Consider the following 17,037-nt stretch of genomic DNA (forward strand, 5'->3'; position numbering starts at 1 on the left):
TCCTCCCACAGTGAGAGTAGGGGGTTGGCCCTATGAGGGGGTGGGCTGTCTATTGAACTGATTGGACCGCTCTAGACCGCCTCTAAGTGGCAGCAGTAGGAATCTATCAAAGGAGTCGACAAGCTGAGGTTCTGGAGCTGCGGGCTGCTCTTTTATTTCTCCATTGTGGCTTTTTAATTGAAGAAAATGTTATTGCTTTTTATTTTAAAATGTGATGTAATTTTCTGATTATTCTGATATGTAGTTTATCAAAGCTGCACAAAAAATTGTGATGAATATTGAGAGTTGTGTGCCTCTGAAAATGTGTTAGTTATGAACAAATGTCTGTGTTGATCTGTGTCAATGTTGCGTGTGGGAACATGTTTGTGCAGAGAATCGCTATATGCGGCTTTTTCTGTGTGCAAATATCAACAGTGCAGTTGTGTGTGGTTGTATACAAATACAATAAAAGAAAAATAAATCATTGAATATTTAAAAAAAAATAGTTTTAAATACAGCGGAAAAATAGTGGATTGCAGAAAAGATTTTTTTATTCCTTTTTTAAACAGTTTACACACACACACACACACCCACACACACACGCACACACACACACACACACACCCACACACACACGCACACACACACACACACACACACACACACACACAGTATTTGCTCCACAACATTAAAACAGGTCCACCAGCTCTTTTTCTAATCATCTTATGATTTTATCATTTGCATGTTATGTTCTTCACATACGCAATGTCTGCATTTATTCTGTCATGAATCTTATAATTTCCGATTTTGCAATAAAAATGGTAAAATCATTCAAAGGCAAATCCAACAAATACATTTGAGTTTGAACATTTTCTGCTCTTCTAATTAGCTTCTATGTAAAAACAAACAAATAAACAAAAACAAGATTTAGATTCAGGAACCAAAATGAAGAACATGTAAATGGTGTCTCAGACTTATAAGAAATACTTGACCTAAGACTCATCTAAAGATCCTTAACTTAAAGAGTCCATTTGTGAAAGCAGGTGAAATCAACAGCATCTGGTCATACATGTGACCTCACCCAAGTTTTTAAGAACGTTACATTTGGCAGATTTCAAAACTCAAATTCAGGTTACTGGTTACAATGCATGAGCTGCATAATTATGTGATCGTTTCGATAGTGTCCACACCATAATTTAAACATTATTTATTGTTGATCTATTAGTAAGTGGAGTTATTTGAGCTTTGGACATTTGAAGCGTGAGAAAAGATTAAGGTGCGTCTGGTTCAGAAAACAATTTTTCTTTAAAGACCAATTAGATGAAGCAGATTTATAATCAGAATTGCTGGAGATCTCTATAAAAGGGCATAAGGAAACATAGTGAAGACGTATAAAGTGTATACTTACTATCAATTTTTAGTCACAATTGAAAATTTACATCGATCCACAAATCTAACCTATTCTTCTTTACCTTTCTAGTAGACACCCGTTTAATTCCTATGTCTAATTTTGGTCTTTACTGTGAATTTTAAACCCTTTTTCGGTCAAACTCATCAGAAAACATGTGTGGGTCTGAGCTGCTGTCTTTGAGGGACAGTGGGCCTATTTAGTGGTTGCATAAACCACATTTATGTCTTCTGCAGCTTTTGTCCTGGTCTTTGCTTTCCATCGGAAACTGACAGCTGCATAGTTCAAAGCATCAGAGTCCAGGTTCTGTAAAGATAGTTGATTTCCAAATTAAACAACCTAATTACAAAGAAGTAAATAATGTTCTTATTCACCTCTTTTTGGTGTCTTTCAACTGGAGCTGAAATTAAAAAAACAAAACAAAACATCAACCAGTAAAAAAAATGTTTTGTAGGATATTTTTCCAAGTATAAATTCAAGAAAATGTACCTTTTGGATAAGACCTGATTTTCATGAACAGCATGACGATGATGACCATCAGAAGAAAAGCAATAATGCTTCCCAGAATTATGGTCAGCAGTTCTGGTGATCTGGACATTTCTAAGTAGCAAAACAAGAATTAAATTATAAGTTACATAAAAAACATCCAGGTAAAAATGTAATATTTTTCTAAATGATCTTACCATATACCAGCAAATGCGTTGCACCAAAAATAACTGCGCTTGTACTGCCTCTATGTCCACAGAAATATAGTCCAGAGTCAGAGAAGTTCACATTTTTGATGTTGAGAAAAACATGTGTGATGTTAGATGTCATAAAAAATCTTTCTTTGAATCCATCCAACATAGTAGCGTTGGACTCTGAGGTTATCATTGATGAAATGATTGTGGCGTTGCGTCCATCATTCAGTTTGAACCAGAGAATGTTAGATATTAAGTTGCTGAAGTTTGAGCACTTCAGTGTAACTTCTCCTTCAGGTTGAACCTTTGCTGTGTGAAACTCAGGGGTTGACAAAGAGATCAGACCTGAAACATTAAAGAGAAATTTAAATCTAGCAATCAAACCAGTCTTTGAGAACAATCCAACCAGAGAAACGTTGGTGGTTTACGCGCGAAAGAAAGCAGTTACTGTGCTGAGAAGAAAATGTAGAAGTACCGTACTTACTGAGGGTGCAGAGTAAAGCCAGAACCAAGGTAAGGTTCACCATTGTGTGCACAGCAGAACTCCACCTTTACAGTGTTTGCTAGTGAACTGTGCTCCAGATACAATGATGTGAAGGTGAGGAGGGGGCTTGTCTACTGAGTGATGCAACTGCTCCCTTCATCCTTAAAATTTACATGCCACAACTTATTGTATCTTCAAGAGTGAGAAGTTCCATCATGAGAAAATAAAACTGAACTTTCACAGTTTATGTGAAGCGAGGGATATGTTAAACATTGACTAACGAATAAATTACTGATGTTGTTATTAGAGACGCTTTTGTTTAAGAATGTTCCCAATCTTCTATGTATTTTCTTTTCACAGATTTTTCTTTGTTCATACTCATTTATTTTGTTCATTTTCTTACATAAGCTAGTGCTTTTGTGCAATTCTTTTTTCCTAATAACATTTGAAGCAGACTACAAGTTTCCTCAAAGAGACCTGTAGTTCATATAAATGAGTCTTTGCCCATTATATAGCACAAATGTAAAGAGATCAATAATATAGCAGTGGTATATGGGCTTTGTGGTCAACATTAAATATTAGGTTAAAATGAGCCACTTATTTTGATCCTGCTCAGAGACAAACATGTGAGCCTTATTAAAATGAAGACAGCTCAAATGTTCTCATGCTGTGGTTGCTGCATCTATTTGCAGCCAGGATGCATGCTTTGATTTTATCTGGTTCAAGTGTTTGCCTCACTGAGTGAGATTTTTCAGTTTTCAGTTTACATCATTGGAAGATTCATGCCTCTGCTTCATCAATTCATTTCTAAAAATGGAGACCTCATCGGGCATGATCCCTTACTTTATTCTGTTTGTGTTCTGCCAAAACAGTTCAAGAAAAAAGGCCTTTCTCAAACTGTTATTATTAGTTTAATTTCTGTGTAAAATCGAGTTGATGGTTAAAGTTTTTAATTTTGTTTTTTTTAAAACAAGTAAAGTGTAAGTTAATATTATCATGGTGCCTCTGTCAGTGCTCCTCCCCTCCCAGCTCTGCTCTGCTCCTGACTCACCAGCTGTGACTACTCACCTCATCAGCCACCTGCTCTCCTTAAGGAGACCCAGCTCCAGCATTCTTTGCCAGTTCGTTAACCCTGATGGTGCCTAGTCTCCTGAGCTCTACGTCTGGCCCCTTGTTTTTCTTACTTCCATGCTAATCTTGTTTTGCTGTCTTTCAGGAACTTCATTCCACGAGAGTCACCAGAGTCATCCACCACCTCGAGCAGAAGCTGAAAACCAGAACTTCCTGAATCGTTCAGCTCCTCACGAACTCCAGCCAGGCCACAGTCACGGACTCCAGCCGCGCCACAGTCAAGTACTCCAGCCACGCTGGTGCTAACGCTCCGGATCACGTCAAGATCCAGATCCGCTGCTACGCCACTCGATCCTTCGGAGGTTACGCTACGAACTCTGAATACCCTCGTCCGGACCCCTGGCCATGCCTCGGGCTCAGCTACGCCAGGACTCCAGTCTCACTATACATCAAGACCCGTTGGATCTACAAATAAATATTATTACTTGCCTAACTACTTACCTGCCTCTTCCTTCCTGGTTACAGTCTCTGGGTTCGTCTCGTGTTCTGACCATGACAAATATTCTCTTTAAGTAGAGGACTTTGTCATTTAAAAAGAGAGACAGAGAGAAGTCTGCACACATATATGATGGTTTGGTCAAAGTCAAAGTCACCTTTATTGTCGATTCTTCGCATATGCATCACATACAATAAATCGAAATTGTCATGGTTCCCCCGGGAGCTTCCACTGATTGGACCCAGCTGCAGCCACTTACATCATCAACCCCACAGTATATCAGAGGGCCGGTTTCCAGTATTCATCGCCTGATCGTTGCCAACTATGGTGAAGTACCTGGTCTCATGCTCCACGTGTTCTAGCGAACTTCTGATTACTCCTGAACGTCCAACTCAACCTATCATTCTGTCTTTAGGACAAATCTCTGCAACCAATCTCCTGCCGCCTGGGTCCAGTTTCCACCTCGTTCATTCCAAGCCATCATCACGCCAAGCCCTCCAGCCTCGCCGTGCCACACGCCACACTCAACCACCGCTCCACCAGCAGTTCTCCGGGACCACCCCCTGAACAAGACCCCGCTACCAGAGGGTTACTTACCGCCAGTCCGCTCCTCGCCACAGGACTCTCGCTCCACGGATTCCCATTCATCCTTGGCAAATAAAATCCGTCATTGCCAACAGGCTTCGAGCGTGATCTTTTCGGGTTTCAGCATCTGGGTCTATTTTCGTTCTCAGTCATGACAGAACGATCAGGCCATCCTCCAGACTCAGCTGACCCGGGAGATCTACGTTTCGCGGTCTCCCAACAAGGCGTGCTCCTGGGCCGTCAGGCTGACGCCTTCTCGCAAATGGCATCTGCACAGCAAGACCTGTTTCGTCGCATGGACAGTATGTCTCAAGCGCTTATGGATTTAACTAGCCAAATGGCTACCGCTTCCGTGAGTACGGCTCCTCTTCCGTCAACAGTCAATACGGCAACTCCCACTTCCGCCGCGTCACCTGAGAACTTCCGCCTGCAACCCGAGCCCTTCAACGGGGAAGTAGAACACTGTAGTGGTTTTTTGCTTCAATGTCAGTTAATATTCCAACAAGCTCCCAGATTTTACCAGTCAGATCACAGCAAAATTACATTGGTTGTCAATTCCCTCAGACAAAAAGCCATGCAGTGGGCTCAGGCATATTTATCTGCCAATCCCATCTCACACTTGTCATTTCACAGATTCATCGAAGAATTCAAGTTGGTCTTCGATCAACCACGGAAAGAAGACGAAGCCACTCGTCGATTATTAAATTTAAGACAACGCAACCGTCCTGTGAGCGATCATGTAATTGACTTCAGAATCTTGGCAGTAGAAGCTGGATGGCCGGACAAGGCCTTAAAAGGCATTTTTTATCAATCTTTAAACGACTCCATCAAAGACCACCTATGTTCACAACCTGAGGCTCTTACCTTTGAAGAGTTAGTTTCTGCAGCACTCCGTTCTGATGCTCGTCTTAAAGAAAGACAAGCCGAAAAAAACCAGCTGGTCACGTAGACAATATACCAACCCCCATCATACAGCTCCTTTGCTTAATTCTGCTCCTGCTTCGACCATACAGGAATCGCCTCATAGGACCCCAGATGAACCAATGCAAATTGGACATTCGAAATTAACACCCGAGGAACGACAAAGACAGAGGGAGGAACGCTCCTGTTTCTATTGTGGCAAACCCGACCATTTCATCTCCCAGTGCCAGCTCTGTTTAAACGCCAGAGCCCCCCGCTAGAGGACAGGCCGCGGGTGGGTAAAACCAATCATTCTAATCAATGTTTTATGTTTATTCCTGTCAAGTTATGCCTGCACACAAAATACCAAGAACTTCAAGCCCTGGTGGATTCTGGCACGGAACAAAGCCTCATAGACCATGATCTGATGTCAAAGCTGGCCTTACCCACTGAACGTTTGGACACTCCGGTTGAAGCGGCCGGATTGGGAGGACAACATCTGTCTCGAATCACCCATTGTACCAAACCCATTCTACTAATCACTTCTGGTAATCATCATGAGCATATTCAATTTTACATAACTTGGACTTCCCAGAACCCTTTTGTATTAGGTTTTCCTTGGCTCAGATTACATAATCCACAGTTCGACTTGTCTAAAAGTCTTATTACTAAGTGGAGTTTTTTCTGTATGGCTAACTGTCTTCAATCTGTTGTTCCGTCCATCTCTGCTTCCCCCGACTGTTCAAAGGAAGATATTGACCTTACAAAAGTTCCCTCCTGTTATCATGACTTAAAACAGGTTTTTCAGCAAATCCAAAGCGTCAGCCCTGCCCCCTCATAGACCGTATGATTGTTCAATCAATCTGCTTCCAGGGGCTAGCCTTCCTAAAGGGAGGTTGTTTAACCTATCTGCTCCTGAGAAGGACTCTATGGAGAGTTACCTCCAAGAGGCTCTCGCCAACAACCACATTCGTCCTTCTTCCTCTCCTGTCGGTGCAGGATTCTTTTTTGTGGAAAAGAAAGATAAGACCCTACGCCCCTGCATTGATTATAGGGAATTAAATCAGATTACGGTCAAAGATAAATATTCACTACCTCTCCTCAGTTCTGTTTTTGATTCGGTTGAAGGGGCCTGCATTTTTTCTAAACTTGATCTGCGTAATGCCTACTATCTCATTCGCATCAAAGAAGGGGATGAGTGGAAAACCGCATTTAACACACCTCAGGGGAACTTTGAATATTTAGTAATGCCCTTCGGGCTTACTAATGCCCCAGCAGTTTTCCGACGTCTTGTTAATGACGTCCTTCGGGATTTTCTTAATCGTTTTGTTTTCGTTTATCTCGATGACATCCTTATTTATTCTCAAGACCCTGAACAGCATAAAACTCATGTGCGACGCGTGTTAGAACGCCTGTTGGAGAACCGACTTTTTGTAAAAGCCGAAAAGTGTCAGTTTCATGTCACCTCGATTCCTTTTTTAGGTTACATTCTTGAACCCGGTTGTATACGCCCAGATCCCTCCAAAATTGAGGCCGTTTCCACATGGGAACCACCTACCAGCAGGAAGAAATTGCAACAATTCTTAGGATTTGCAAACTTTTATCGCAGGTTTATCCGAAACTGCCTCTCCCTTAACCAAACTCACCTCTCCTGTTAAACCATTTGTTTGGTCTACTGAAGCTCAGAATTCATTTGACACTCTTAAGAACCTCTTTGTATCTGCCCCTATACTTATCCAACCAGATCCTGCTCGCCAGTTTGTGGTTGAAGTTGATGCCTCTGACTCGGGAGTAGGTGCAGTACTGTCTCAGAGGGAGATCACTACGGGCAAACTCAAACCATGTGCTTTTCTTTCCAAGAAGTTGTCCCCGGCGGAACGGAACTATGACATAGGAAATCGGGAGCTGTTGGCCATCAAAATCGCACTGGAGGAGTGGCGTCACTGACTGGAGGGGGCGGCTCAACCCTTCATAGTCTGGACTGATCACAAGAACCTTGCCTATCTACGCTCTGCTAAAAGGTTAAATTCCAGACAAGCCCGTTGGTGCTTGTTCTTTGATCGGTTCAACTTCACCATTACTTACCGTCCCGGCAGCCGCAATGTTAAACCAGATGCACTCTCTCGCCAATTCAACCCCTCTGATGACAACGCTGAGTCCTCCATTCTCCCTTCCACCTGTTTTGTGGGCGTCCTCACTTGGGAAATCGAGTCCAAGGTCCAACAAGCCCAAGGTGAGGAACCAAATCACGCTCCTTGTCCTAACGGTACACTATACGTCCCTTCTTCCCTGAGGTCTGATGTCATCACCTGGGGACATTTATCCCGCATCGCCTGTCATGCCGGTATCCATAGGACCCTGGCCCTCATCCACCGACGCTTGTTTTGGCCCACCATGGACAAGGACGTGCGTGAATACATCGGGGCCTGTTCCACCTCTGCACGAGCTAAATCAGCCAACACTCAACCCTCCGGTTTGCTCCAACCACTACCCACACCCAGTAGACCCTGGTCACACATTTCCCTGGATTTTGTTACTGGTCTTCCTCCGTCCCATGGTAACTCAGTAATCCTCACAGTCATTGACCGTTTCTCTAAAGGTGTTCATTTCATTCCACTGCCTCAACTTCCTACGGCCATGGAAACCGCCAATGTTCTTGTCCACCACGTCTTCCGTTACCATGGGATCCCTGCCGATATTGTGTCCGACCGGGGTCCACAGTTCGTGTCACAGGTATGGAAGGCTTTCTGCAATGCCCTTGGAGCCACTGTCAGTCTCTCTTCTGGATATCATCCACAGACTAATGGTCAAGCGGAGCGGGCCAATCAGGAGTTGGAGGCGGCTCTCCGTTGCGTGGCGGCGCAGAACCCTTCAGACTGGTCTACCCATCTGGTATGGATTGAGTACTCCCACAACACTCTTCCCTCCTCTGCTACCGGTTTCACCCCCTTTGAGGCCTCCCTGGGTTACCTACCGCCTCTGTTTCCGGCACAGGAAGTCGATTCAGCAGTCCTTTCTGTGCAGCACCATCTACAGCGGTGCCGGCGCGTCTGGAGACAGACTAAAGCTGCCCTCCTTCATACCAGAGAGGCTAACTGCAGGATCGCTAATCGACACAGGGTGGTAGGACCCTCATACTCTCCTGGTCAGAAAGTTTGGCTCTTGTCCAAGAATATTCCTATTCATTCCACGTCTCGGAAACTCGCCCCCCGCTTCATTGGTCCCTATGTTATTGAAAAAAATCGTTAATCCCACCTGTGTCCGCCTCCGCTTGCCTGCTGCGCTCAAGTTACATCCGTCGTTCCACATTTCACAGATCAAGCCCGTCCAGGAAAGTCAGCTTTGCCCGCCGTCCACGGCCCCACCTCCCGCCCGTATCATTGATGGTGCTCCCGCCTTCACTGTACGTCGGATTTTGGACGTTCGTCGTCGGGGTCGGGGTCTCCAGTTCCTTGTGGATTGGGAGGGCTATGGTCCTGAGGAGCGTTCGTGGATCTCTCGCTCCTTCATCCTCGACCACTCCATGATCGACGACTTCTACCAAGCTCATCCTGATCGGCGTCTTGGACCGCCTGGAGGCGGTCGATGAGGGGGGGGTACTGTCATGGTTCCCCCGGGAGCTTCCACTGATTGGACCCAGCTGCAGCCACTTCCATCATCAACCCCACAGTATATCAGAGGGCCGGTTTCCAGTATTCATCGCCTGATCGTTGCCAACTATGGTGAAGTACCTGGTCTCATGCTCCACGTGTTCTAGCGAACTTCTGATTACTCCTGAACGTCCAACTCAACCTATCATTCTGTCTTTAGGACAAATCTCTGCAACCAATCTCCTGCCGCCTGGGTCCAGTTTCCACCTCGTTCATTCCAAGCCATCATCACGCCAAGCCCTCCAGCCTCGCCGTGCCATACGCCACACTCAACCACCGCTCCACCAGCAGTTCTCCGGGACCACCCCCTGAACAAGACCCCGCTACCAGAGGGTTACTTACCGCCAGTCCGCTCCTCGCCACAGGACTCCCGCTCCACGGATTCCCATTCATCCTTGGCAAATAAAATCCGTCATTGCCAACAGGCTTCGAGCGTGATCTTTTCGGGTTTCAGCATCTGGGTCTATTTTCGTTCTCAGTCATGACAGAAATTCTGTTTCTTAAACTCTCATGCCTGTTCAAGAGAAAAAATAAATAAATAGAAAAGAAAAGAGATAATTCTTTAGTCTATTTTTTACACATTTTTTGTTTCACACAAAACAAAAAATGAGAACTTAAGTCAGCTCAAAAATTATTTTTCTGACCACAATATTAATAAACAGATAATTTCACTTGAACCATCGCTAACACATTTATTTTCAGTATTTGGCATATTATTCGGCACTTATATATAAATCACATGTACTCCATTTCTACATGTGAGATTTCTAGATGGCCTTGAGCAGCTGCCTAAGGGGGTACAAAAAAACAGCCCGTTCACAACTTAACCTCCAAAAGTGTACGCTCAGTGGCAAGATCAAAACAGCCGAGCAGACCCATCAAGGATGGAAACTGAACAGTACTAGAAAAGTATGGGATATCAATTACTTTTTTGGGAGATAGAGATAGAACATAGCAGCAAAGCCCAGTGGGTGGTCTCTCTGAGATAAGAACAAAGCAACCTCCATGAACAGAATCCAGTAACCATCACAGTGGCAGACATCCAAGAAAGAGTTTTAGGTATGAAGAACGGGACAACACTGGTCCCTGACATGATACATGCATACTGGCTAAAGAAACTTACTGCACTCCACGATCGCCTGGTAGCACTAATGAACCTGATGCTAATAGATGGGACTCACCAGAAGGATCCCTCGAAGGGTGCAGTCTCATCCAACTACCGGACAATAACCTGTCTCTCCACAACATCGAAGCACATGGCAGGCATCACAGGCACCACTGTCACCTTCCATGATTCCTCCAGTTTTTCTCTGTGTCCCTGGTATTTCTCCAGGTTCTCAAGTTCCTTCTTCCTGATGTTTCTGTCCCTTGGTACTGCCACATCCACCACAATAGTTTTCCTATTTTGCTATGCTTCCTGCTCTTGTCGAGGACGGACGCTTATCTTCTCGCTCCTCCTGTATCAGCCCCCCCCAGCTTTTGTCTGTCTTCCCTGGAGCTGCATCTTTCTGCCTGCTGCTACTCCTGCTCTTTTAACACCCTAAAGATGGATCTGATCAGCTGGTCTTTGAATTCGATCGACAGAGTTTTTTACACACTAAGGAACGAGAAAGCGGACCCTTCCTGCCCAGACGGCACCCACGCGGCTGGATACACCAACAATCCATGGGGCAAGTGGAGGCTGGTGTGCCTGGCCCAGCTGTCTATGGAAGACGTTGAGGATGTGTACCTCTTTGGATTTATGATAATTGGATTCCTCATCATTGGGATCGGAGGATTTCTGATCTATCAGGCAGTCTGGGAGCAGAAGACGGGGAGAGGCGATTCGTCTGAGCTCTGTGGAAGGATTCTTCGGGGAGGAGAGACTCAGTACGAGAAACTTTCACAGGTGGATCAAAAGCTCTGTGCTTGTCTTGCCCACTTAAGCAGGATGCTCTCGATCTTTGAACTTGTGCAGAAGATGGATACCAACTTGGAGCGCGTTTCTGCCCGAATTGAGGCTAGACTGGTCTAAATTGCCCACATTTTGGATCAAATCTGCCTCTCAGTGCAAGACCAGTCAAGGACACAGCCAGCAGAGCAAACAACCTGCTGGCGCCGGAAAATCTAATCTAATCAGACCCCGCCCCCCCTGAGCTGAGACTCCTTGGCTCCAACCAAAACATCATTCGCTCTCAGAGTGTGAAAACCGCCGCTGTGCTGAAGGCCGATGCTGCTGCTCACCCACCCCCCCCTCGACCTCGAAATTCCTCGGAACTCACCCCCCGCCCCCGAGTGAGCACTCCTGGAGATGCGAGCGCCCGTGAGGAGCAGCTGCGACCGGAGTGTAACACAGGGGGGGGCCCCACCCCCCTATCCAACCTTCCCAGTGATCCTTGTGTACTGCGTGGCCATGAGAATATGTGCTTCTGTGTTCAGAGGATCTTTTTTTCTTGTATCTACACATTGTATCACAGTGTTGAGATACGACTTTTTTTGTCACCAATCACCCTACCTAAGAAAAAGGTGCGCAGTCGCTGCAGCTGCCTCAGTAAAACTCGAACTGTATGTGTATTTGTTGTATGTCTGATCTTGTTCGGGTTGCACCGGAAGTAATTTCGTATGTCGGTGTAAAAGCTGTGCGTATGACAATAAAAGGATTCTGATTCTGATTCTTTATCGAGTACAACAATGTCTGGTTGGTTCGTCATTACCATCCTGTCAGTCTGTTTATGGAAGCCCCAAACGATCTTTGCTCTCTCATTCTCTACCACTTTCAGAGGTGTTTCCCATTTTGACTTTGGGGTTTCCAGTCCATATTCTGCACACATGTTCCTGTATATTATTCCAGCAACTTGATTGTGGCGCTCCATGTATGCTTTACCTGCCAGCATCTTACACCCTGCAGTTATGTGCGGGATTGTTTCAGGTGCCTCTTTGCATAGCCTACACCGTGGGTCTTGTCTGGTGTGGTAGATCTGAGCCTCTATCGCTCTGGTGCTCAGGGCTTGTTCCTGAGCTCCCAGGATGAGCGCTTCAGTGCTGTCCTGTAGGCCAGCCCTTTCTAGCCATTGGTAGGACTTCTTGATATCAGCCACTTCAGTTATGGTCTGGTGGTACATCCCATGCAGGGGTTTGTCCTCCCATGATGATCTATCCTCCAGCACTGTATCCTCTGCTCTCCATTGCCTTAGACATTCACTGAGCACACTGTCAGTTGGGGCCTTGATCTTGATGTATTCATGCATCTTGGATGATTCATCCTGGATAGTGACTTCTACGCTCACTAGTCCTCGGCCTCCTTCCTTGAGGCTAGCATACAGTCTCAGGGTGCTGGATTTGGGATGGAACCCTCCATGCATGGTGAGAGTCTTTCGTGTTTTAACATCCGTGGTCTGTATCTCTTCCTTTGGCCATCTTATTATTCCTGCAGAGTATCTGATAACTGGCAGTGCATAGCTGTTCATTGTCTGGGTCTTATTATTGCCATTGAGCTGGCTTCTCAGGACTTGCCTTACTCGTTGGAGGTATTTAGCTGTCGCAGCTTTTCTTGTTGCCTGTTCCAGGTTGCTATTTGCCTGTGGAATTCCAAGGTACTTGTAACTGACCTCAATGTCTGCTATTGTTCCTTCTGGGAGTGAGACGCCTCCTGTGTGGACTACCTTGCCTCTCTTTGTCACCATCCGGCTGCATTTCGTGAGCCCGAATGACATCCCAATGTCAATACTATAAAATTTTAAAAGGAGTAAAGAAAACTACAGTACAAAGATACCAGTACTCTCACAGCCCTTCCATCACTAATACTCCAACTGTGAGGATTCTTCGTTTTAGCTTTTTTTTTAGTGGGATTCTCCTTCTTCTGTGGTGTATTGGCATTTGACAAACAGCTTATTGGTGCAATTTCGCCACCACTTATTACTTAATGCTTATTAATAACACTTAATAATACTTATTTAAGTGGTACTTTTCAGTAATGTTTTGTTTTGAATAGCACCTTGTGAGTTACTCCAGGTTTATATTAATCATGCATCGCTGTTTTTATTTCAGTTAATTGTCATCTGTCTATTTACATAATTGTGTATTTACATAAGTTGTCAACATTATTTCTTATATTGTTTTGTTTTTCTTCCCAGAAATGTAATATGCTGACTATTTAACCAATTACTAACATGTCTAAAGTCTGGGCGTAACTTTTTTTTGCAGAAAATGTTTTTTTAAACTTTTTTTAACAGTGTTTAGCGTGACGAAGGTTTGGCTAGTTAAGAGTCCATTTGTGTCAAAATTTTATATCAAAAGTTTAAAACTGTCATCCTAGAAATGAGCATTTTGTGGTGCATATTTGTTATTTGAACATCTATGTGAGATATCTATATTGATCAGTAGCAAATAGTGCCCTTATAACGTCTTGATAGCTTTTTTGTGTGGTGCTGTGTGATGGATGCTTCACTTCTGTTTTCAGGAAGTGTGATCAAGCCACATTATTTTACCACAGACTGCGTCCCCACTTCCCCTCAGTCTGCCTGAGGTCCACCCCCTAAACATTGAGGCACATAATGCAACATTCTTGCTAGATTAAGAGGTGATTAAAACTAGCCCTCTGCTAGCATCCTCCTAGAGTGAGTTGTACTAAAAAATACTTATGAATTCTGAGAGTGCCTCTGAAAATAAGTTAGCTATGAACAAATGTCTGTGTTGATCTGTGTCAATGTTGCGTGTGGGAACAAGGTTGTGCAGAGAATGTCTATATATGGGCTTCTTTATGTCTGCGGATATTAACAGTGCAGTTAATATACATAAGAAAAAATAAATCAACAAGTATTTCTAAAAGTGTCGTTTGAAATACAATGGAAAAAGGTGGATTGGAGAAAAGATTTATTTATTCCATTTATGAGCAGTTTTCATGAAAAAAAATAAAATAAAAAAACGTATTTGCTCCACAACATTAAAACAGGTCCACCAGCTCTTCTTTAAACCATCTTTCAAGACTTTGTTAACTTCTTATCTGATATAATTTGCATGTTATGTTCTTCACATATGCAATATCTTAATTTATTCATTTATAAATTCTATAATTTCAGATTTATTCTACAAAAAGGTAAAATCAATTAGTTTGAACATTTTCTGCTCTTCTGATTAGCTTCTATGTAAAAACAAACAAACAAGATTTAGATTAAGGAACCAAAATGAGGAAGATGTTTATGTTATCTCAGACTTATAAGAAATACTTGAAACAGGCCTGAGACTCACCTAAAGATCCTTAATTTAAAGAGTCCATTTGTGAAAGCAGGGGAAGTCAGCAGCATCCGGTCCGACATGTCACTTCACCCAAGTTTTGAAGAACGTTACGTTTGGCAGATTTCATAATTGAAATTCAGGTTACTTAGCACAATGGATGAGCTGCATAATTATGTGATCGTTACGTTAGTGTCCACATCATAATTTAGACATTTTTTATTGTAGTTTCATTAAGTAGTTATCAAGAGATTGCTTTGGAGAGTCAAAGTGTGTTAAAAGATTATGGTGTGCGTGGTTCAGAAACACCATTTTTCTTTAAAGCCCAACTAGATTAAGCAAATTAAGATCCATTCACACGTCTAATTTTTTCTTTTTGGGAGACACATGTATCATTTCTATGTCTACTTTCGGTCTCCACTGTGAATACATTTAAAACATTTTTCCGTAAAACTCATCAGAAAACATGTGTGGGTCTGAGCTGCTGTCTTTGAGGGACAGTGAGTCTATTTAGTGGTTGCATAAACCACGTTTATGTCTTCTGCAGCTTTTGTCCTGTTCTTTGCTTCCCGTCGGAAACTGACGGCTGCATAGTTCAAAGCATCAGAGTCCAGGTTCTGTAAAGATAGTTGAGTTCCAAATGAAACAACGTAATTACAAAAAAGTAATTAATATTCTTATTTACCTCTTTTTGTTGTCTTTCAACTGGAGCTGAAATAAATAAACATCAATTGTTAAAAAAGAAAAGTTTTTTTGTAGGACTTTTTTTTATATGCATTAACAATACGTTTAAAAAATGTACCTTTTGGATAAGACCTGATTTTCATGAACAGCATGACGATGATGATCATCAGAAGAAAAGCAATAATGCTTCCCAGAATTATGGTCTGCAGTTCTGCTGATCTGGACATTTCTAAAGTAGCAAAACAAGATATAAATTTTAAGTTACATAAAAAAACATCCAGGTAAAATGTAATATATTTCTAAATGATCTTACCATTAACCAGCAAATACGTTGCACCAAAAATAACTGCTCTTGCACCATCTTTATGTCCACAGAAATATAGTCCAGAGTCAGAGAAGTTCACATTTTTGATGTTGAGAAAAACATGTGTGATGTTAGATGTCATAAAAAATCTTTCTTTGAATCCATCCTTCATTGAAGCGTTGGAGTCTGAGGTTATCATTGATGAAATGATTGTGGCATTGGGTCCATCATTCAGTTTGAACCAGAGAATGTTAGATATTAAGTCGCTGAAGTTTGAGCACTTCAGTGTAACTTCTCCTTCAAGTTGAACTTTCAAAGTGTGAAACTCAGGGGTTGACAAAGAGATCAGACCTGAAACATTTAAGAAAAATTTAAATCTAGCAATCAAACCAGTCTTTGAGAACAATCCAACCAGAGAAACGTTGGTGGTTTACGCGCGAAAGAAAGCAGTTACTGTGCTGAGAAGAAAATGTAGAAGTACTTACTGAGGGTGCAGAGTAAAGCCAGAACCAAGGTAAGGTTCACCATTGTTGCACAGCAGAACTCCACCTTTACAGTGTTTGCTAGTGAACTGTGCTGCAGATACAATGATCTGAAGGTAAGGAGTGGGCTTGTCCACTGCGTGAATCAACTGCTCCCTTCTTAATAATAATGTACATGCCACATGCCACAACTTCATGTTTTTTCAAGAGTGAGAAGTTCCATCGTAAGACGATAAAACTGAACTTTTCACAGTCTACGTGAAGCAACAGTCGTTTTAAAAAGACTCTAACTAAAATATTACTAATGTTGTTTTAAGAGATGCTTCTGTTAAAAAATGTTTCTATATTTTCTATGTATTTGTTTTTCACATGTTTTTCTTTGTTCATACTTATTTAATTATATCATTTTCCTTGAAAAACTAGTGCTTTTGTTCAATTCTTTTCTCTAAGAACATTTGAAACAGACTACAAGTTTCCTCAAACAGACCTGTAGTTCTTATGAATGAGTCTTTGCCCATTATATAGCACAAGTGTAATGAAGTCAATAATTTAGCAGTGGTATATGGGCTTTGCTGCCAACATTAAATATTAGGTTAAAATGAGCCACTTATTTTGATTCTGCTTCTGTCTATTATTCCGGCCAATTGATTGTCTCTATGTATGCTTTCCCTGCCAGCGTCTTACACCCTGCAGTTATGTGCTGGATTGTTTCAGGCGCCTCTTTGCACAGCCTACACCTTGGGTCTTGTCTGGTGTGGTAGATCTGAACCTCTATGGCTCTGGTGCTCAGGGCTTGTTCCTGAGCTGCCAGGATGAGTGCTTCAGTGCTGTCCTGTAGGCCAGCCCTTTCTAGCCATTGGTAGGACTTCTTGATATCAGCCACTTCAGTTATAGTCCGGTGGTACATTCCATGCAGGGGTTTGTCCTCCCATGATGATCTGTCCTCCAGCACTGTATCCTCTGCTCTCCAATGCCTGATACATTCACTGAGCACACTGTCAGTTGGGGCCTTGAGGTTGATGTATCTATGCATCTTGGATGATTCACTAGTCCTCTGCCTCCGTCCTTGTGGCTAGCATACAGTCTCAGGGTGCTGGATTTGG

The 17,037-nt window shown here is 43.1% G+C and overlaps 2 protein-coding genes and 1 long non-coding RNA gene across 3 annotated transcripts; 1 reads left to right on the top strand and 2 right to left on the bottom strand.

The window, feature by feature from the left end:
• Positions 1-566: 566 nt before the first annotated feature.
• On the bottom strand, positions 567-2,703 carry LOC105353772 (uncharacterized). Its single transcript, XM_078936307.1, has 5 exons — positions 2,552-2,703; positions 2,071-2,412; positions 1,877-1,987; positions 1,762-1,787; positions 567-1,693 (listed from the first exon to the last, which is right to left on the bottom strand). Exons 1-5 carry the CDS (start codon positions 2,592-2,594, stop codon positions 1,583-1,585), a joined length of 633 nt encoding a protein of 210 aa, XP_078792433.1. The 5' UTR covers positions 2,595-2,703; the 3' UTR covers positions 567-1,582.
• Positions 2,704-9,186: 6,483 nt separating this feature from the next.
• Positions 9,187-9,678, top strand: LOC144987293 (uncharacterized). The gene is made up of 2 exons (XR_013651170.1): positions 9,187-9,325; positions 9,414-9,678. It is a non-coding gene; the product is annotated as an uncharacterized LOC144987293 (long non-coding RNA).
• A 4,492-nt stretch (positions 9,679-14,170) lies between these two features.
• Positions 14,171-16,206, bottom strand: LOC144987318 (uncharacterized). Its single transcript, XM_078936660.1, has 5 exons — positions 15,938-16,206; positions 15,462-15,803; positions 15,267-15,377; positions 15,150-15,175; positions 14,171-15,081 (listed from the first exon to the last, which is right to left on the bottom strand). Exons 1-5 carry the CDS (start codon positions 15,978-15,980, stop codon positions 14,971-14,973), a joined length of 633 nt encoding a protein of 210 aa, XP_078792786.1. The 5' UTR covers positions 15,981-16,206; the 3' UTR covers positions 14,171-14,970.
• Positions 16,207-17,037: the final 831 nt, after the last annotated feature.

The sequence above is a fragment of the Oryzias latipes genome, chromosome 18 (assembly GCF_053564925.1).
Source record: "Oryzias latipes strain Hd-rR chromosome 18, Olatipes_Hd-rR_3.1".
Lineage (NCBI taxonomy): Eukaryota > Metazoa > Chordata > Actinopteri > Beloniformes > Adrianichthyidae > Oryzias > Oryzias latipes.